Source organism: Tachyglossus aculeatus, chromosome 16, assembly GCF_015852505.1.
Source record: "Tachyglossus aculeatus isolate mTacAcu1 chromosome 16, mTacAcu1.pri, whole genome shotgun sequence".
Classification (NCBI taxonomy): Eukaryota; Metazoa; Chordata; class Mammalia; order Monotremata; family Tachyglossidae; genus Tachyglossus; species Tachyglossus aculeatus.
Window position 1 is genome coordinate 280,720 of NC_052081.1, and position 21,321 is coordinate 302,040.

The 21,321-nt window shown below is 56.1% G+C and overlaps 1 protein-coding gene across 5 annotated transcripts in view; it reads right to left on the minus strand.

Moving 5' to 3' along the window:
* The window catches only part of SPAG17 (sperm associated antigen 17), a 94,843-nt gene that overhangs the window by 23,124 nt on the left and 50,398 nt on the right, over positions 1-21,321 (minus strand). For 4 of the 5 annotated variants that reach the window (XM_038758573.1, XM_038758572.1, XM_038758575.1 and 1 more), the window contains exons 8-25: positions 20,091-20,237; positions 19,345-19,423; positions 19,046-19,161; positions 18,247-18,384; positions 18,049-18,162; positions 16,642-16,792; positions 15,793-16,017; positions 15,560-15,646; positions 11,609-11,670; positions 10,896-11,012; positions 8,599-8,753; positions 7,173-7,357; positions 6,836-6,918; positions 5,489-5,752; positions 4,203-4,314; positions 3,512-3,631; positions 2,597-2,710; positions 1,157-1,332 (exon numbers count right to left, since the gene is read on the minus strand). In XM_038758573.1, coding sequence (XP_038614501.1) covers positions 1,157-1,332; positions 2,597-2,710; positions 3,512-3,631; positions 4,203-4,314; positions 5,489-5,752; positions 6,836-6,918; positions 7,173-7,357; positions 8,599-8,753; positions 10,896-11,012; positions 11,609-11,670; positions 15,560-15,646; positions 15,793-16,017; positions 16,642-16,792; positions 18,049-18,162; positions 18,247-18,384; positions 19,046-19,161; positions 19,345-19,423; positions 20,091-20,237 — 2,445 coding nt within the window. The remainder of the gene's footprint in view (positions 1-1,156; positions 1,333-2,596; positions 2,711-3,511; positions 3,632-4,202; positions 4,315-5,488; positions 5,753-6,835; positions 6,919-7,172; positions 7,358-8,598; positions 8,754-10,895; positions 11,013-11,608; positions 11,671-15,559; positions 15,647-15,792; positions 16,018-16,641; positions 16,793-18,048; positions 18,163-18,246; positions 18,385-19,045; positions 19,162-19,344; positions 19,424-20,090; positions 20,238-21,321) is intronic. The other variant, XM_038758574.1, reaches the window with a different exon arrangement.

The following is a 21,321-nucleotide window of genomic DNA, read 5'->3' on the forward strand; positions in this document are numbered from 1 at the left end:
CCCGGGGACGAAACACACTGCTCAAGCCATGCAAGTCTCTCACTAGGACAGGATTCAGAGGTGGCAGTCACTGAGCCCTGGCCATTCCCTTGGATCTCAACTCATTCTGGACCCAAGGTTTCAGGAGAGCCTGTTGGCCCAGCCCACCAGCTGTGTGGCCGCTTGGATAATCAGAACCCCAACTGAAGATGAGAGGGCTGTGTGGATGAGCGGCAGCAGAAGCATCCCATTGTCAGCAGGTAGTCCAAAAGGAACGGGTCGGGGGGCAATGAGCCCAGGCCTCGGCAGCAGCATCCCACCCCTCCCCACATTTCCCCAAGGCCCAAGCCTCTTTCCTTGTCCTCATTTCTCCTCTGCTGTCAGCCCTCCCTTCAAGGGACCATACCGCCACCCAGGAGAGTTGCAGTCCCCAAAGCCTGTTAGTTTGGGAACAATGGAGGACACTTAGGGCTTCGGCAGCAGGGGGAATCACAGGGTAAACCTGACCCAGATCCTCTGGAGCAGAGCTTAACCCAGGGTCTGATGGGAGCAGCCCTTGAAAAGGGCTCAGGTGGTCACACTGGGGCCCTGAGAGAGGGGCCACCCATCTGCCTCCAGTGGCCGGTTGGTCTGCAAGCCACCTTGGAAGTACTAGATTTGAGGAGAATCAATGCCATACATCACCCACTGGTGCTAGTGCCTTCTGATGTCCCTGGGAGAGACAGAGGCCCGGGGGGTTGAGCCACTACCCCAGGTTCTCTCATGACTCCTTTCTGCCCTTGGTCTCCCACTGCCCCTGTGGAGGCAGAGTCCTCCCTGACTGGGAGAACAGAACCAGATGGGGGTGGGGAAGAGGGAAATGGAAGGGGGGCTGGGATAAGGACTGAACACAGTCCCAGGCTCTCAGGCCTCCTCTTCGTCCTTGCTGGGCTTCCCCACCTGCACACCCAGCTTGGGCCATACTGTGGCAGGGAGAATGCAGTGCAGGGAGAAGGCAGCACTGGGAGGGTGGCTTGAGGCCACCCTGAGGGACCACCCCACCCCAATGACCCACCCCAATGGCCTGGTTCAGCAGCCTAGACCCATGGGGCTTGGCCACAAGCAGTCACATCCACCCCGAACCCTCGTTCTTTGGGGGTCCCAAGGACAAAGAGTGGGATTGGGAGCAGTGCCTCACCTTCTTCTCTTCTGGCTTGGAAATCTCCTCGGAGGCCCTGGTCTCCTTGGCAGTGGTTTGGGACTTTGCCGATCCCTTTCCCCGGCCGGCTGAGGCCGGGGGTGGGGCTGGAACAACGGTGGGAATGTGGACTGAGGGGATGTCCAGTATCGCTTCTAAGTCCACATCCTTCTCCTCTGGGAGAAAGGAATCTGCCATGTATGCATGCAGCCTGCAAATGTCTGTTCCCACAGTGGGCACACATTTCCCTCCACCCTGCCAACTTGCCTCCCAGACAGCTTCAACCCTCCAGTCCAGGCCCACCAGCCTGCCACCTGCCACACCAGCTCCAGTTTAACCCACTGCCTGGGTACTTCCCGATGACAGAGTCACAAATGACAAAACCTGCAGCCTGGAAACTTTTGGTTTAGTCTTGAATCAAGGCAGGGTCTCCGCCCCTAGCAGGGAGGGGTGGGTGTCTCTCTCCCTGCTCCTGGGGAGGGTCTGTGCCCCTTGGGGAGTTTCTCTCCCTCAAGGCCATCCCATCTAGACCCTCATCCAAGAGTCCAGCCTGCTGTGCCTGGCAGGGAGCATGTGGCCACATTCCAGCCACCGTTGCTGAATAGCAACAATCCGTGGACTCAAACCCGGCATTGGACAAGCCCTCCCACGGTCCAGAGATTCCCTGAACCCTGGAGGTGTGTGTGTGAGGGGGGAGGGGAGGCCGGTGCTCTTTGGCACGGGATAAAAAGCGGCCTCAGTGGCCTCAGGGGAGTGATGTCTCCAGATAATTGGAACTGGATGTACAGTCAGACAAATGCATCACCGCAGCCTACCAGGAGAAACGGCTAACGAAATGTTTTTCTAGTTTGAAGAATGCCCGGCCCAGGAATCGCCTTCTGATCCAGCAAGACTTTTGCTGTGGTGGGTGATTCCTTCGGTGGGGGACCAAACAGATTTTCTAATCGGCTTTTGGTGAAATCACATACTATTATTTTCTTTGCGGTTTGTCAGGCAATAGCTTCCAGTTGGAGAATGTGATTATTGAAAGCAGGAGAGAGAAACCCTTCAGCAGGCCTGCCCCGTGGTTCCTGAAGACTATCATTCCTACACACAATGGGGATTTCCATAATGAGCTACAGGATTCACACAAAAATATTATTCCTTGGAAAACCAAGAAGATTTCTCATCAACTCGTGGCTTTCCTGGGCATGAAGCAGCTGTCCTGTTTTCCTGGACTGGCCAGGAAGGTGAGGACAGCTTCCTCTGTAGAAAGCATAGTCTGTTTTTGGAGCTGGCGAGAGGCCGCACGCTTTCCAGCACAAACTCACCCCTGAAGGATATTGAAACTCTGAGGCCAGGTCAGAGCTGAGTGATCATGCTGTGTTAGGGCAACAGCAGTGGCAGCTGGAATGAAAGATTGGCAGGCGGGCAGACTCACCGATTGCCCTTGCGACTCACCTGGAGTTGCCCCGCTGGGGCCATGGCAGCTGATGGACAGATGGATACCATTGTCCAAGGTGGCAGAGAAGGACCCAAACTTGCTGACGTTTGCCTTCTTCCGCTGGGGCCAGCCTACGAGCAGAAGGGAGGAGGGGGAAGATCCATTTTAACCCAGCCCCAAATGGCACCCGATTCCAGCCTGGAACCACCCGGAGAAGGCTGCTTAATGCCCATCACCCCAACCCAAGTTGCCGCTGTTCCCTGCTTCACGGCCTGAGGTCCTTTCTCTATGTGATTTGCGGGGAGAATGGGGAACTCTGGCTGGAAGTGATAACACCCACAAACTTGTCTCCAGAGAGGAGCTTGCAAGCACAAGCTGTCAGCTTCAAAATTTCCCTTGAAAGAAAGAGGGCAGGACAATGTTTCCCCATTCTGCCAACCTGCTGCCTTAGCTCTAAGAGTTCTGGGATCCAGCTGCTCACCTATTGGAGACTCTACACAAGGACCAGGCCTGTTTGTCTTCACTCTCCAACTTTGCCCAGAGCTCAGTGGCAACTGGGAAGGGGGACCTCACGGCTGGAGGCCTCCACTGGTGTGAGGGAAGAGTCTGGCCCTGTTCCACCTGCAGGGACATCCCCACACGGGGAACCCATTCTGTCCCCCCAGCCACGTATCCCATTCCACCGCCGGAGAGGCGGGCCTGAGTAATCGGTGTCTGCACTGGGCTGGGCTGGGCCAGGGTACATCTGTCTTTCCACTCCAGAAACAACTGGGCTTGGAACGTTGCGGGGGAGTGGCTCGTGGGGGAGGGCAGAGAAGCGAGGCGGCGGGAGGTTGAGCCCCAGCTCATCTCCGTCATCCCACAGGCACGTATCTATCAATCTGTAGATCAAGGCCTGGACCTAGCTGGCTACTGGAGTGGGTCCCGCTCACCTGGCTCGGTGTCCGGCTCAGGGTCCTTGCCCACCTTGGCCAGATTTCTCTTGGGGTCGATGATGTGGACAAAGAAGTGGTGCTTGTCTTTGGTCACTTTCACTTTCACAAAAGTCGCTCCTAGGGAATCGCAGACAGTCAGGGCCATGGGCTCAGGTGGGCGGGGCAGTGCTCACCCAAAGGGCTCAGAAATCCTGGCCTGGTGCTGGCAATGGGCCATGGGCACTGACTGACTGAGGGAAGTGCAGTTGATGCCTTCGTTGCTCACCCATGCAGCCACTCTGTGGCAAAAACGGCCGATTGATCGATCGATCCAAGGGCCTGCAGAATTCCCAACTGACTCTGGCTTCTGTGCTCTCTTCCCCCTTGGACTGGGTGCTTACCACCTCCCACTCTCATGCTCACTCCCTCCTGCACAGGGCCACTTGTGCTGCTGATGCTGGGATCCCAGCCATTGCACCACCACCCTGCCCCAGGGTGGAAGCCGGTCAGTTAGCCAACAGGAGGTGACCTGACTTGGGAGGTTGCAGCCTCTCGAGGCCAGCCTGAAACTGAACAGATGGCTCCTGCACAATCTGGAAAGGCACAACTGTGCTTCACCGCCTGGGGCTGGATGGGCCACGGGGGCCCTTGGTCGTCCTACCTCCCAGCGCAACTCGGGGACCCGTAGTCGCCCCACCTCCCAGCGTACCTTTGGTGAACTCTGTCTTTTCCACTTGAATCTGCCCACCGTCGGCAGGATACAGGAACTGGCTAGAGCCGGACACATGCACAGGGACCTCCCCCATATTGTAGCCATGGAACTTGAGGAGAGAAGGTCACATGGGCCTAGCTGAGGTGCGGTCTGGCCTGGCACCACCCAACTGACTTGGAAGGGTGGAAAGGGCTCAGGGCCCGATGTGAGCGGGTGGAGAGAGCTTGGGGCCTGTCATGGCCGGGTGGGTGGGCAGAAGGATAGGAACCTAGAGAAAACTCCCTCTTCCCCAAGGAGCCACCAGATTTTCCCCAGAAAGAACAAAACCCAGCAAGCGCCTTCACCCTGCTAGCAATTGAGAAGCCAAGTCCCTGTGGCAAACCCTCTGCCCACAGTCACTATGCCTCGGTCTCATGTATCTCACCGCCCACCTCTCACCCATGCCCTGCCTCTGGCCTGGAATGTCCTCCCTCTTCATAAATGACAGACAATTACTGGTCCCAGCTTCAAAGCCTTACTGAAGGCAGATTTCCACAAAGAGGCCTTCCCTGACTCAGCCCTCTTTTCCTCTTCTCCCAATCCCTTCTATGTCACCTTGACTTGCTCCCTTTATTCATCCCCTTCTCAGCCCCACAGCACTTGTGTATATATCTGAAATTTTATTTATTCATAGTAATATCTATCTCCCCCTCTAGACTGTAAGCTTGTTGTGGGCAAGGAGTGTGTCTGTTGTATTGTACTCTCCCAAGTGTTTAGTACAGTGCTCTGTACACAGTGAGCACTCTGTAAGTATAACTGACTGATTCCGGGTATAAGACTCTGAACTCCGAGCCCAGAGCCCTCCCCATGTCCTCTTCAGGACAACCCAAAGGCAGAACAGAGCTCGTAGGGTGGGGGAGGGGTGGGTCCATGCACCTTTGGCCAGGTCCCAGGTCACTGCCTTCTCAAGTGTAGCCAGGGGCCTTCCCTGGGGTAGTAGGATTGGTGCCAACAGGGGTTGGGCAGATACCATCAGGGACAGGAAGGGCACTTCCTGGGTCACAGCATGGCCTGGCCCCACTCTCTGCCCCACCTGGACTCTAGACTATAAGTTCCTTATGGGAAGGGAAGGTGTCTGCTAATTCTGTTTTATTGTACTCCCCCAAGTACTTCGTACAGTGCTCTGCACATAGTAAGGGCTCAATAAATACCACTGAGTGACCGATTGATTGACTGATCCAAGCTCTGCTGGGCACGCTCTCGTTGCTGCTCGCCCCGGGCCCATGTCACACGAGGGGTCTCACCGGGTACGTCTTCCCCAGCTCGCTGGCGGCGGCAGTGCAGGGGGCCTGCTCCGGGGGCTGGGAGGTCTTGACGATGTCTTCGTGCGTCCTCTCCCTGGAGGACGACTTCTTCTGGAGCCCCTTGGAGCTCTTGATATCCGAGGGGCTCGACGGCTCGGTGACCAGCCCTTTCTTCTTCCCGGGGGATTTGCCCTTCTTCTCTGCCTTTTTCTCTTCCTTCCAGCGCTCTTCTTCTGCCAACCGGTCCTGTTCTTCCTTCCAAGCCTGTCAACAGTCAGCATGTTGGGTTTACAATCTCTCCATTGCCTGCATCGCCAAGGCACCGTGACTTGTCAAGGACCCTCCCTGTGGCACTGGGGTCACTTGAGGCCATCGGGGAGGGCCATACAAGCGGTGCCTCTGAAGACACAACACTCCCTCGACCCCTGCTCCCCTCTGCCCCCTTCACCAGGGACACTGCCCCTGCTCTCCATGTCCTCTGCCCCCCGGGCCTCCTCTGGGAAATGGTGACTGGGCAGGAAGCCCAGTGTGGGGAGGGGGCTTAGGACTTGGGAACCCCCTGGGGGTGGCAGGGACCTGGGCAGTGAGGCTCCAGTCTGACCAGTAAGGGGGAGGGCTCAAGGGCAACCAGTTTCCCCAGCCTCAATGGGGTTCTGCCTACAGCCCAGACTGAGCTTGGGCCTAGATGAACACCCTGCTGCTCCGCACGAGAACAGGGAGCTTGTTGTTCTTTCCCAGAACCACTTTTCAAAAAGGATCTGAACCATGTAAGCCAATCTCCTGTCCCCAGGCAGTTGGGGTCACCAGGCACCCCAACGCGATGGCCACTCCCTTCTGCCATCAGACCAAACCCGGGTCCCTTTCGGCCCCTTGCTGCATGGGGAGGAGGACCAGTCGCGGCCCCTGGGATGACTCTGTTACCCAGCTTACCAAAGCCCCTGTTCCCCTTCCCCAGCTGAGTGGGAGGGGCAGCGGTGACTGAGAAGCAGGACCCCAGAGTCTCGGTCCTATTTCTGCCCTGTTTATGTGACCCACTTGAGGCCTCAGTTTTCCCCACAGCTCCTGGCCCCTGGGATGCTGGGAAGTGAGCTCAAGCCTTGCTGAGGGATGTCACGCTGACCCAATTGGCCGCCGGCTCCCCGCCCCTCACCCTAGTGGCAACGGCCAGAGCTGCTGGGAATCTAGAAAAGGGAGGACGTTAGAGTGGCCCTGACTGCCCAGCTGAGGGTGCACTCCAGCACAGAGGGCAGAGGGGTTCGTCTGGGCACCCACGAATGGACCCTGAACCCAAGAGAGGGGTCGCGGCAGGAAGACGCTTGTGGGTCAGGCTGGTCTGTCCCAATTTACCTTGAGGGAGTCCTCGCGGATGAACAGGTTCTGCTCTACGATGTGCTCAGTTACCTCCTCCACTCTACCACTCGTTTTGAAGCCTGTAAGAGCAGGGTGGCGAAGGGCTTCATGACCCACCCAGCCTGCTGTGGGCCAGACCATGTTCTCTGTGCCCCTGTGCCCCTGAGAAAGGGTGCCCAACAAGGGCTGTGGCCACAGGCGAGGGATGTGGAGGAGAAGCTGTGTGTTGGGGGCCACCAGCTGGAGGGCTGTAAGCTGGAGGGTGGTTTCTGAGGGGTGGTTGCATGGCTGGGGCATCTTTGCTAGCAAGGAGCAGGGACCCATAAGTACCCACTTTTTGATTTTTTGAGGGAAGCGGGAGGATGAGCCGAGGAGACGGTGGCTGCCTTGCCCATGCTGGGCAACTGTTGGCCCCGTGTCGCTGCCTCCAGGTCTCTTGCCATCTTCTCTTCCTGGTACACAGCTTCTTCCTTTGTGGTCCACTCTTCAATGGAGCTTGCCACGAGTTCCAGATAGTTCCTGAAAAGGAAATCCTACTTGGGGGACAAGATTCAGGTTTTCCAGCCCAGGTTACCAGAATTTCAATCTGGAGTAATAATAATTGTGTTGTTAAGTGCTTACTATGTGCCAGACATTGTACTAAGTGTTGGGGTGGATTCAAGCAAATCAGGTTGGACACAGTCCCTATCCCATGTGGGGCTCACAATCGCAATCCCCATTTTACAGATGAGGTAACTGAGGCACAGAGTAGTGAACTGACTTGCTCCAGGTCACACAGCAGAAAAGTGCTGGAGTCAGGATTAGAAATCATGACCCTCTGATTCCCAGGTCCGAGCTCTATGCCTTGCTGCTTTTCAGTGGAGTCACCGATGCCCCAGGAGAACAAGAGGGGGCTAAAGCCCTGCCTGTTCCCGGCCCTCTGCCTGCATCTGGTGAGCGACCCGGAAACCCCAGGCCAGCTCAAAAAGCAGACTATTCCTACAAACCCGGACCCTTTGGTCAAAAACCTGGAGTGGGAGCTAAATCCCTACTTTGTCCAGTGATCCCAGTGACCCCAGGCCTCATGTGATGCCTCCTTCCCAGAGAGATCCAGAGGCACTGCCACAGGGTTGCAACCAAGGGCTGGGATCCCCCTAAAACTGCCCCCAGGGAGAGAAACCAGTTGCCCTCCCACCCATACCCTGGATAACAGCCCGGACTGGCCGGCTTCAGCAGGGCAGGATGCAGCCTATCTCAGCACAACCAGACTTTCCTTTACCCCACAGAATGAAAACTCAAGCCTGGTTTCTCCTCTTCTCATGAGTTCTCTGGGGAGCCCTGTAATCTTCTCCAGGGCTCCTTCACCTTCTGCCACCAGCAGCAGATTTTCGGGGGGCTGGGGACAGGCACAGGAAGTTCACAGGAGCCTACACACATTTATTTACCTCTCTTCTTGTCCTTTCAAACCCCGGGCATCAGTGGTTGTGGCAACGATTCTTTCTCCCCAACAACCAGCTGCAAATGACTGGTGCCTGTCGGTCTCTTTTGCTAGACTTATTTGCACTTATTTACTCAACTGTACTTTCCCAAGGGCTCAGTACAGTGCTGGGCCCCACAGAACCGGATGCTTCCTGGTTTCCATCAGTACTTCCCATGGTCCAGCACCTCCCCAACCCCCCGGGAGTCCACCATAGTCCACTGGCCGTACCGGCCCCCGTCTGGCCCAGGACCAACTGGGTCCCCTAGCACACGAAGCCGGACATGGGTGAAAATGGCATCACCTGAAGCCGACATTCGAGTGGAGGGCCACAGACCAGGACTCTCGACTCTGGCGTTTTGGACTCATGGGGTTGTGAAGGACGAGGAGCAAAGAGCTGTCTTGGCTGTAGTAATAGGAGTCGACACATCTGAACTGTAGCACTGCATCCTGCAGAACCTGGAAATGGGAACAGACAAAGAGCCAGGCTCTCTCAGCTGGATTGGGCAGTGTGGGCCCAGACCCGGGGGCCTCAACCTGGTCCCCAACTACCCTCTCGGTGGAATAGAGACACCCAGAAGCCAGAAGTGGTGGGTGAAACCATGCCCCTCTCCTGAGGGGCCCTGCTGCCAGAAGGGCAGCAGGCATCGGGGAGAGGGACCCCCACCCAGCTGGCTCTCTGGGATTCGACAGAGGCAAGGGAAAGCAGGCAGCCTTCATTCCTTCCGATGACTGCCCTTCCTTCCCAAGTGTGCGGAAGGGAGCAAGGAGGGATGAAGTGGGGCACGTGGAGAAGAGCATCATAGGACAGGCCTCTCCCTGGCATCACTGTGGGTGTCACTGTAGGTGTCACAGCCCTGGCTGAGGCCAGTGACACAGCCCCCTGGGAATCTCAATGCGCTGCCCCAAGGTTAAGGCAGTGAGGTTCCGGACAGGGGAGCAGACGGGTTGTGTCTGGAGAATGCTGGAGGGCAGAGGCCTTGTGGTCCTGGAAAACTCTCACAGCAGTACTGACCCCATATCCGGCGTCTGGGCGTTCCCATTGGGGGCTCAGCCACAGGCTTGCTGTCTGGACCCCCCTGGTCCCAGAGCATGCCTCCAGGCACCCGCCACAGGGACCCTGAGGCTCGGTGCCACAGTCTCGCAGCCTGTTGGACCGCCCCCACCACCAACACACTCAAACAAGGTGCAGGGTGTTGTAACCTGCCTGGGCCCGCCTTTGGGCTGCAGTCCGTGACCCTAAGGGAAACGCTTCTCATCCGCTCACAGGGAGCAGAATGGAGAACTCCTGGGAAGTGTCCCAGTGATGCCCTTTGGGAATGATGACTGGATTCTGGAAGCACCCATCCTGGACACCAGCCTCATGATAATAGCCGCCCTCGAGCAGTCTGAGCCTGGAGGCAGCGGGCGAGGGTCTTGCCTGTCTGAAACTGAAGCCAAGCCCCCTCCAAGTTCAGAGTCTCCTGGGCAAGTCAGAGCGGCCTGTGGCCAAATTCTAGCAAGGTCCCCACTTACAGAATGGAGGCCACCGCTCTCCCCATCTTAATAATAACGGTAATATTCATTAAGTGTTTACTATGTGCCAAGCACTGTACCGCGTGCTGGGATTCAGGATAATCAGGTCCCACAAGGGGCTTACAGTCTAAGTAAGAGGGAAAACAGGCACTGAATCCCCATTTTGTAAATGAGGGAACTGAAGCACAGGGAAGTGAAGTGACTTGTCCAAGTTCTTACAGCAGACAAGTGACGGAGCTGGGATTAAAACCCAAGTCCTTGGACTCTCAGGCCTGTGCTCCTTCCACTAGGCCGCACTGCTTCTCCCCTTCAAAACCTTATTAAAATCCCATTTCCCCCAAGAGGCCGTTCCCTTACTAAGTCTCATTTCCTTTATTCGTCCCCTCTTCCCCATCCCCTAGACACCTGGGGACACACCCCTTAAGCACTTTGATTTCCACCCCCTTCCCACAGCACTTATGTACATATCCATCCGTAATTTATTTTAATGTCTGTCTCCCCGGCAAGTCTGTAAGGCCTTTGAGGGCTGGGATTGTGTATACATACACTATTGTCCTCTCCCAAGTGCTCAGTACAGTGCTCTGTGCACAGTAAGTGCTCAGTAAATACCATTGATTGACTGGGGAAGCCCAGTTTCAAACAGCAAACTGTGGGTGAACATTGACAAAACACGAAGACGTCACATGAGGGGCAGAGTCATTGGCGAGGCCCAGCCCCTGGCCACGCGCATGGACACACAGACACGCAAGCAGCCATGCACATGACCACCCACACATGTCCAATCCCTACCCACACCAAGAAGTAAAGGGTCCTGGGCTTTCACACACCCACATGATGGGTGTCCAGGCTGAAAGGCCATGGACCGGTGGGCAAGGTAGGCAGGGCAAGGTTCACGGGGTCAGATGGGTGGGGTCAAGTGGGGTGATAGGTAGGCAGGGTGAGGTTCGTGGGATCAGATGGGCCAACTGGGTGGGATGGGAACAGCTGACCCACAGTTGGTAACACATCGCAAACCCTTTGAAACTTCCTGGCCCCAGGTGTGCTGGCTGCCCCTCTTCCCCTCTGCCCCTTGCAGCCGATACACACCTGGAGAAGGATATGGGGCTTGAGATGTTCAGAGAAAGTCCAGTCGCTCAAGTAGCGCTGCTGGCTGCTTTGTATGTCTTCTATGTCCACCTCCACACTCACTCCCTGCTCAGAAACCTCAAACACCAAAGGAACAAGATGCAAATTTCAGGCTGGAAGGACATTTGACCAAACCAAATATTCTTGGACTTCAGTGACTGACTAAAATCCAGTGGGCACAAGGCCGGACTGGGCAACCCTGCCTTTGCGTGAATCCAGATGGCAACATTTTAGTCGAGGATCTGTTGCTGCTGCTGTTGCCGCTGCTGCCAAAAAGCCTGGGCCTTTGACTTTTTTATGGGCAACATAATCTAAATATTTTCATTGTTAGGTTACACTCCTCTGGGTCCTGGAAGCAATTACCGGCAGGTTTTCCCAGCCCCCTCCAAGGCAGCATGGCCCTCCCCTGAGCACTCGGGCTGTATGGTAGGCAGGTGTTGGCGAGGGCCCCAAGACCCCCGTGCTAGGAGAAGGGAGAGGGGGCCTGAGCTCGCAGAGAGTTCGTCACGGCCCAGGGAAAATTAACCGTTTCGATGCCCGAGGCCGCAGTGGCCTGGTGAGCTCCTCGGGGATGGGCCTCAAGTCCCGAGTGGATTGAGCAACAGCCCCAGAGCTGCCCCACAGAGCCTGCCCACGTCTCTGGGGATTCCCCCCATGGGGGGAAACGATCTTACCCATCTTCCAGGAGGCCCCGTCGGACCGTCTGCTTCTCCGTTGGCCCCTCTGGCTTCTGACTCTGGGGAGGAAGCACAGTGAGATCATACCCTGCGGTGCTCATACTGAGGTGAGGAGGGCTGGTGCTGAACTGGGCCTCTCCTGGGTAGCATGGAGGCTGCTGCCTGACTCCCACTTTTGCCCTGATTCTGCCCAGCCTGCCAGCTAGTGGAAGGTGGATCCATAACCAAAACTGTCTCCTGGGAGCCTATGGTGGGTGCCACCAACCGCCAGCCCTCACCAAGGCCTGGGTGCTGGGATCATGTTAGTTCCCTCCCTGCCACATACCAATCCACACCTGCTCTAACATTAGGTCTTCCTGGCTCCTCACGGCCTCTCCGGTGAGGAACCAGGGAACTCCACCAGAGGACTTGAGGGAAAATGGGGAGACCCTCTCTTCCAGAGCAGCTGGGCAGGAGACCAGAGAGGCCAAATGTACCAGGCCATCTCAAAGGACATGGATAGGGGGCTGTAAGAGACTGACGTTTTCTTTCTGTGGGACCCAACCACTTTGCATCACGAGAGTGGAGTCTCTCCAAAATCTTCTGGGTTTGGTTTCGCGAAAAGCAGTGTGGCTCAGTGGAAAGAGCACGGGCTTGGGAGTCAGAGGTCATGGGTTTCAATCCCGGCTCTGCCACTTGTCAGCTGTGTGACTTTGAGCAAGTCACTTAACCTCTCCGTGCCTCAGTTACCTCATAAGTAAAATGGGGATTGAGACTGTGAGCCCCATGTAGGATAACCTGATTACCTTGTACTCTGCTCCCCAGTGCTTTGAACAGTGCTTGGCACATAGTAAATGCTTAATGAATGCCAACATTATTATTATTTGGTGGGGGATGGGAGGTCCGGGAATTAAGGAATCAGCAAGCGAGCCATTTGAATCATTCAGAGGAGGGGCTGCTCTCCCGTGACTTGGAAGTGACCCTCACAATGGCCATGCATATCTGGCAGACCTCATAACTAACACCCCCGGGGGGACTTGAAACCCCAAGTCCGCCAACCGCTCCCCAGAATCCCTTTCAAACTTGGCTGTTGGCAGCAGCGCGTAGAGGGAAGTTGTGCCTTTCCTGGATGAGTTCTTTCAGAGCTATGCAGCAAGAGAGTGCCTGTCCTCCTCCCCTAGGAGACCCAGCAGAGCACAACCATGTCCATGCTTGGTCTCCTGAAACCCCAGGCTCTGGCCGGGAAGACAGTGAAGAGAGGGCAGCTTTCATTCAGCTAGGATAAGTGCGACTCTTCCTGGGATATTGATGAGTATTGGCTTACTGCAGAAGTTTCATTTTTGAAAGAAATGAATGGCAGCAACTGGAGAAGGGCACCGTGGGCTTTCCTGGGCACACCAACTAGAGAACGTCTGGTTCTTGCTGGCGCTGCCTAAGGCAATGGAGGGCAGCAGGAAGAGGGGCTGTGACAACTTCAAGTGGGGCAGACCTGGAGGGTTCCCACCCAAAATGGGACATCGACCCTGCTGGCTTCTAACAGCCTTTGCTGGGGCAGGCCTGCTGGCCGGCAGTCAGTGTGCCCTGAGACTGAGGCTGGGAGGAGGACCCTTCTAAACGCTCTGTGTGGGACACTTTGCTTCAGGTAAAGTAGAAAAGCCCAATCCAGTCCAAAGTAGAGATGGACAGTGCTCAGGCGGACCCTCCATCTGAGTCTTCCGTGTCCCAGACCCATCAGGTACGGGGCAGTAGGCGTGGCGTGTCATTTCCCGTCTGTCTGTCGTGTGGCTTGCCAGGTGCCCCTGGAAGGTGAGGCTCCCTGCTGAGCCACACGATTCTTTGGGGAAAGAATCCTTCGAGCTCAGATAAAATCCTCCCTGAAAATGGGCACTGGCTATTCATCTCGTCAGTCAAAGGGAGTCAGAAGAAAGACGTTTTTAAGATCGATCTGAACCCTTGATTTAAGAGTCGAGGCAGAAAGAATCCCAACTTTCTCGGTGATTTCTTCCCTGGACCGTGTAAGCCCCTGACAGTGTGATTCAGTAGTTTTTGACACATCTGGCAATGAGTGCCTTCCCATCCCTTTGAAAAACAGCTTTGCTAATCTGTTTTCCTTTAGAGATAACAAGATCCCTCTGCCAAGCAGGCCTTAAAAAGAATAATCCAATGGTCTCTGGCGATCGGGCCTCAGGTTTTTCATATAAATATCCAATCGGTCTGTCAAGGTCCAGACCCCGGCCTCAGCTGGAAACTCAATGCACTTCCTTGCCTGCATGGCCGAGGGTTTTCCCTTAGCTGAGCTGCTTGATGGGGGACTTTGAAGTGGGCCGACTTTGGGAAGGCGGAGGCAGAGCCCCGCCATGGAGCTGGATGGTGTGTGTCCAAGGAAGCTTCAGGGGACCACGCAACCCATTTGACTATCCGGCACCTGGCCCGAGGTTGGCAGAGAGACCCACATCACCCCTCACGATTGTTTCCAGAAAGTGGGATTGGGGGGGGTCGAGGTAGAAAGTCTCCCAGTGGATGAAGAGAGAAATCTGCCCTGGAGCTGGGGAAGCAGCAGCATCAGCTGGCCCCCCTCGCTGGACCCCCTCGCTGGCCCTCAGCCCCAAGGTGTGATCCCGGGGAAGAGTAGCATCCACGCTTACAAATTTGCTTGGTTTCTGGACTTGAGCCAAAGGAGGGGGTGATTGGGGATGCAGACGGCTCTCCGCGGGCCTCAACCTGGGAACCCTGGGCTCCCGGCCCCGATGGCTGATGCCACCAATGCCCCAGACAGACTCGTGCCCAACCTCTCCTCTCTCTCCACTGCCCCCATCACAGCCCACTCACACCATTCCTGCCCAGAGGGCCAAGCTCTGACCCAGTCCCAGTGTGCCACTGACACCGAGAACCATCCCTTCCCCTTGTTCCTCCCAGCTCTGTTGGTTCACCAAGGGAGAGGAGGAGCATCCAGGATGCTGCTGGCTTGGCAAGACTACACAGAGGAGACCACTAGGCCACAGCTTGGTCGGGGAGGGAGGAGGAGCGGAGGCCCAGCAGGCCTCAGGCAGGCAGTGTTGGGAAGGTCAGAGGCCCCAGGGGAGTGGCAGGCATGCACGGGGGCGAGCATGCCTTGCCATCACAGGGTGACATCCTGGGCAGCATTTTATTTGAGAGGGCTGGGTTGTAGACAGGTCGTTAACCCAAACAGGAGGTCAGAGGACCATAACCTCACTCCACCTGCCAAACTGGAGCATTGGAAGAGCAGTGCAGTTTAGGGAGTGCTCCAGTAAGGCTTGTGGCCTTCCACTAACTAGTATGCAACGTCCTCAAGACCGGCCATCAAACTCCCTACCTCCTCAGCCTTATCAGAACCATGTCTACTACTCCAAGAGGCCATTCCCAACTAAAGTCCTCATCTCCCCTTCTCTCTCTCCCTTCTGCATCGCTGTTACATTTGGGTTCGTATCCTTTAAGCTCTTGATATCCATCCCACCCTCAGGCCCATGGCACTTATGGCACTTAGGAGAAGCAGTGTGGCTCAATGGAAAGAGCACAGGCTTTGGAGTCAAAGGTCATGGGCTCAAATCCTAGGTCTGCTAATTGTCAGCTGTGTGACTTTGGGCAAGTCACTTAACTTCTCTGTGCCTAAGTTACCTCAACTGTAAAATGAAGATTAATACTGTGAGCCCCCTGTGGGACCACCTGATCACCTTGTAACCTCCCCAGCACTTAGAACAGTGCTTTGCACATAGTAAGTGCTTAATAAATGCCATCATCATTATTATTATGGACAGATCTGTAATTTATTTATATTAATGTCTGTCTCCCACTCTAGACTGTAAGCTCCTTCTGGGCAGAGAACGTGTCTCCCAACTCAGTCATATTGTACTCTCCAAACGCTTTGTTTGGCCCCTTCCCAAATGCTTAGTACAGTGCCCTGCACACAGTAAGCCCTCAATAAACACAATGGATCAATTGATTTCTCACCTACAAGCCTGGGACCAGGCTGCTGTCGGCTCCCACTATCCAGCAAGGCTGGCCCACCACACTGCAAGCCCTCTTCGACGCTGCCACCTAGGCCAGGGGAAGATGACCGGACAGACAGGCAGACAGATGGTAAGGCAGGCCCTCATCATGCAGCCTCAGGGACACACCAAAATTATGCGTCATTCCCTTTCACTTGGTCATCCCTCCTTTTGACAGCCCCTTCCCGGTGGCACCTGGGGGTTGGCTCATCTCCTCTGGCTTCCTGGCCACTGGCGGCTTCCTCAACTTTCGAGCAAACATCTCAGGGCGGTCCCACGGGATGCAGGCGACGTCGGAGTCCAACCTGGGCATTATCCCGGAACTCTCCAGCTTCCCTTCTCCATCCACTGTGGTGAGACTCAGGCTCTCCAAAGCAAACACCTTCAAGGCCCATTCCACCTCACTCCAGCTCAGGAGTTCTGGAACACAGGCCAAGCAGACTGTGGGTGAGGGCTCTCTGGCCTCCCACCCCAGCCAAGGCTGGAGGAGAAGCCAGAATCTCTCCAGGCAGCCCCTGGGTCCATTGGTCACAAGCCCTCTGGGCCCGTGATGGCTCTGATGTGGGCTGCCATCCCCGGTCCCCAGCTACTTCGCGCAAACACATTAGCTCAGGCAGGTGGGGATGAAGTCCAAAACTGAATTTTGGAAAAAAAAACTCACCCCAAATGCTCCTCACCGGCAGAAATTCCATCAGTTGGGATTTCCTGATCTGCATCAGGCCTGGCCACTCTACATCTTTAGTAACTGGCCTGGGTGCCCGCCTCGCCAGAACCCTGAACTGTGTTTGCTCCCTGGTAGCAGAACATTATCCACCGGGCCCACGCACCAGGCAGGGACATCCAACTCCAGGGGTGTTGCCTGAGAAGGCACCTCGGCTCTCTCCTTTGCCAGATCAGGCATCAGCCAAGTTTCCCCAGGCTCTGGCTGCCCACAGCCCTTCAACCCCAACTCCCCACATCCAAGCACTCAGCACCAGCAGGGGGCAGATGTGCTGGGGGTGGGGGAGATATGGGCATGGATGGAGAAGTCATTCTCTTACTCACCATTGGTGCAGAAGTGCCTGAGCTCGTGAATGGCAGCCAGCAGCATGGGGTCGGTGCCCGCAGGTGGCAGAGGAAACTGGAGGCACTGCCACAGAGGAAGCTTGGCCTGCATTTCTCGTTCAATCTGTATCGGGTCAAAATCCTCCTGGGCCTGGGGCAGAACGGCAAGACGATAAACCCATCAGACATCCCGGACAGGGCAGGCAGCTGAGCCTCTTGGGGATGTGTACAAGGGCAAACAGCCCCTCCAGTCCCCCAGCTCCTGCTCTGCTCCTCTGGCCTGGGGAAGGAGGGTAAGCAGGGAGGATAGATTCTCCTCCCTGTCAGTCTTTCCTGTCAGGGCAAGCAGAACACATTCCTCCTTTACTCCAACATCTGCCAGCCACCCTAGTCTCCCTCCTCCTCCCCTCTCTGCCCACCCGCTGCCATGGGTCAATGGACTTCAGTCTTTTTCTTCCCCAACCCACCCCAGGGTTCTAAAAGGTTCAGAGGAGGGGAGAATCAGAAAGGGGTAACTCTATTCACCCTTTATACCTTTATTTGTACCTTTATTCACCCTACTTTCTGCTCCACACCACTCCCCTGTAGACCGTAAGCTCCTTGTGGGCAGGAAATTCACTCATTCATTCAATCGTATTTATTGAGTGCTTACTGTGTGCAGAGCAATGTACTAAGTACTTCCCAAGTACAAATCGGCAACATATAGAGACAGTCCCTACCCAACAATGAGCTCACAGTCTAGAAGGGGGAGACAGACAACAAAACAAAACAAGTAGACAGGTGTCAATACTATCAGAATAAATAGAGTTATAGCTATATACACATCATTAATAAAATAAATATAGTAAATATGTACAAATAAAATTAACAGTAATAAATATGTACAGATATATACAAGTGCTGTGGGGAAGGGAAGGGGGTAGGGCAGAGGGAGGAGGAGAGGAAAATGGAGGGGTTCAGTCTGGGAAGGCTGAGTCTACTAACTCTCTCATAGTGTACTCTCCCAAGTGCTTAGTACAGTGCTCCACACCCAGTAAGCACTAAATAAATATGATCGATTGATTGTTGCTCTGCCGCCTTGGGTCCCCAGGGGCCTTAAGGGTCCACAAGCCACTCTTGCCTCAGGTGGACGGCAGAGGAGTGAGAGAGTAGCATACAGGGCCCCCAGCCCTCCATCCCCCACCCCAGGCATTGCTTGCCAATGAAGCAATGCCTGGCCCAATCAAAAGGCTCACCTCATCCAAAGTGGTCTTTTACCAGTCAGCAATTAGTGTACCTCCACTAGGGACCTGAGAATTCCATTCTGCCCACCCTGGACAACCAAACTGGGATCCACTGGCTCTCCCGCCCCAGCTCCCTGAGGTCTCCTGCCGGCATCAGCTGGAGAAGAAGTCCCAGTAGCTGTACCGTTAACACATGCTTCCTGTGGGCCTCTGTGTCATGGTGATTCAGCAGGAGGGGGCGCAGAGCGGGCGCAGCCTTCTGCTTCTCTTCCCTGGCTGAGAACGTGGCCAGCAGTGCCTGAGGGGCAGGGATGGCCAGTTGGAGCGACAAGACCCGTGGCCCAGGGTTCTCAGGGGAACTGCGGGCGCCTACCGAACCGACCTGCTTCTCCCTCTCAGTGACGCACAGGTCAGGCAGGATGGAGGCAATGTGAGCGGCCACCCTGTGCTCCAGCCCGTCGGCCCGGGGCACTGGCTCTCGCAGACTCGGTGGAAGAAAATCCTCTTCAGAGGCCACAACCTAGAGAGACACATGTCGGAAAGAGCCATGTGGCAGAGGTCATTGGGAATCTGGACTTGGAAGAAGGTGGGAATCCCTGGGTTCAGTGGGTTCTCCCCCTGCCCATGTGGGGCCCACACTGGGAATGCAGGGGACCATGGTCTAACCAGGGTCCCTAGCCAGAGGCACCCACAGCCAGTGTGGGCCTTGAAGGACCACTGCTGGGACCACTATCCCATTGCTGGGGTCCCAAAAGCAGGACTGGATCTCCTCCCACACGAAGCCACCAAATCTGGAGCCTGGTGGGGATGGGGAGGGGGAGGGGAAGGGTCATCTGAGGCCTCGGAGACCTGCCTTCCTTCTCTGTTACTTCCTCTCCTCTTCCCTCCCTCCTCTCTTCTCTCCCCTCCAACTCAGGAGGAGAAGGGATGCCAGGAGTGGAGAGGTGGGGAAGGCTGAGGAAGGGGTGGGTAGGGGTAAGGAGAAGTGGGGAAGATCAGAGAAAGGCAGAGAAGGCCAGGGAGGAGTGAGGAGGGGTGGGTGAGGCATGGAGAGTGGGGGTGTTAGCCTGAACTGTCTGTGACAGCCTCCGCCGGGTCAGAGAAGGCAGGGAGCAGTGCCCCAGCATCGGGCCATTGGGCCAGAGATTCCCTCTCCATGCCCTGGGCCCAGCTCTGCTCACCTGCTCCAACATGCAGTGTAGCAACAGCGGCACTGAGATCAACTCTTCAGGGACCCGGCTCATCAAGTCATTGTAATATCTCATGTCTACACCGGTGGCGAGGCTGGGCCCGGCTCCTGGATAACACAGAGAGTCCACCCCAACCCTCCCCATCACGGTTAGGGCAGGGCAGGGCAGGGCAGGGAAGAGCAGGGAAGGGCGGGGAAGGGTAGGGCTGGGATGACCCCGCTGGCTGCTGCTGGGGTAGTCTCACCCCAGAGCCCAGGCCTGGCCAGCTGGCCTGCAAGAGTTCTCCATACCTGCTGGGGGAAGGAATGCAGACAGCTCTTCGATGTGGGCTTTCTTCTTCACGGGGAACCCTGTCCCAGCTAGTGGCACCTAAGGGGGCACCCAGAGGAATGGCTCTGAAGTGCGGGTATGTTGACTGGCATGGCTGCTTCGTGGTGGTTTTCACTGGGGGAGAGGGATGGGAGCAGAGAAGGCCAGGGGGCTATGGAGCCTTGGGAATCTCACTGCTGAAAGTGCTGCTCAGCCTCTGGTGCTGCCTCTGAGGCTGCCTGGGGGGGGGGGGGAGGGGCGGCGGGCCCAGGACAGTGCTGGGAGCACGTGGCCACTCAGGAAATGTGTCCACTAGATAGGAAAATGCTGCCTGGCCTCCAGGGGTGGGGGAAGAGAGCACTTCCCCCAGACAGCCCTGCCCAGTGGGACATACCATAGCAATCAGAAAACAATGACACTGACCATGTAGATACACAGTTAACCCATCGGACATAGTCCGTGTCCCATCCTGGGCTCACAACCTATCCTAGCTATCCCCATTGTAGGACAGAGTCAGTCAGACTGATTGACTGGCTGTTGGGCCTAAATGAATTTGGCTTTTGAGAAACCAAGGGTCCCGGCTGAAGGGATATAGGTGTTTGAGCTTCTCTCCACTGCCCCTGCCCCCCCAGCCCCTCCCCAGTCACACTCAGAACACCACAGCTTAACTCTCTTCTCCTCCAGATTTCTTCTTGCTGCCCCATCCTGCCCCCGTGACTGCTCCTACCTCTGAGGCCCAGGGTTTCTCCTTCCCCATGAGCGGGACGTCAATGAGCTGCAGGTGGTCCAGGTAGTGTTTGTGCTGCCGCCTCCAGTCCAGACAGTCGTACATCAGACAGGCCACACTTTCAAACAGCCCTGTGCCGAGTGCGCCCTGGGGAGTAATCAATCAATGTTATTTATTGAACACTATACAAAACACAGATATTGCCACCACTCAGTTTCGCTAGGGGAAACTCGGCTAGCCCTGCAGAGAGACCCACTGGGGAGATGGGCAGAGGTCACCAAGAACATTTCTTGGTCATCCTCCATAGAACTGGCTCTTGCTTTTCCTCCCCATCCAAACTGGGCTCGGCTCTGCTTCCAAGGCTGGCAGACCCAGTCACCCTTTCCATCTATCATCAGCCAGTCACCTGTCTGTCTGCCTCCTAAAAGGGCATGTGGGCCTCTAGGGTGGGTTTCCTCCTTCCCTCCATGTGCAGCTGGAGCCACTGTGGCTGAGGCAGCCAGACTGGGGCCAGCATTGAATTCCTTGGTGCCAGCTGCGACTTTACCCTTGCTTCCTTCAGTCTCCTGGTCAGTCAGTCAGCCACTGTACCACATTATCTTTGTGCTGCCTCTTCACAATAATTGGCACCCTCCCCTCCTCCCGCAGCCTCCCAGAGCAGCCAACCCAGGCAGCAGTCCTGGGTGGCCCCTCTGAAGCACAGAAAGCCGGTCAGATGTGAAGGCCAAGGAGGCCTCTCAGAACCAGCAGAGCTAGAAAGGGCTTCGGGCCTGCTGCTGAGCCCACTGGTGCGCCTGTGGCATCTATGAGCCAGGAAGATCCTGGCTGCAAAGGTATCTGTGTGGCTCCCCCTCTGATATCCCAGCACCCTTGCACCGTCTTCACCAACCAAGTGGGAGAGTCAACTCCTGAAACCACCACCACTGCCCTAGCTTCGCCCCCCAAGTGGCTTACGTGAGCCAAAGTCCACTGGCCCTGCTCCCAGGAAACCCACTAACTGCATCCTCTGACCAGCCATACTTTGGCAGCCTGAGAGAGCCCAGAGAATAACCCCATTTGTGCCAAACTGAACTTCTGGATTCTTCCAGGAGGAGCGGTTCAGGCTCCTTCCATGGCCCCTTGCACCCAAAGGCAGGCCAGCCTGCAGGAGCCCACAGTGTCAGCACACAGGCCCCTTGGACCCCACCCTCAGACAGCTACAACTTCTGGGCCCAGTCAAGCACAGGATTGG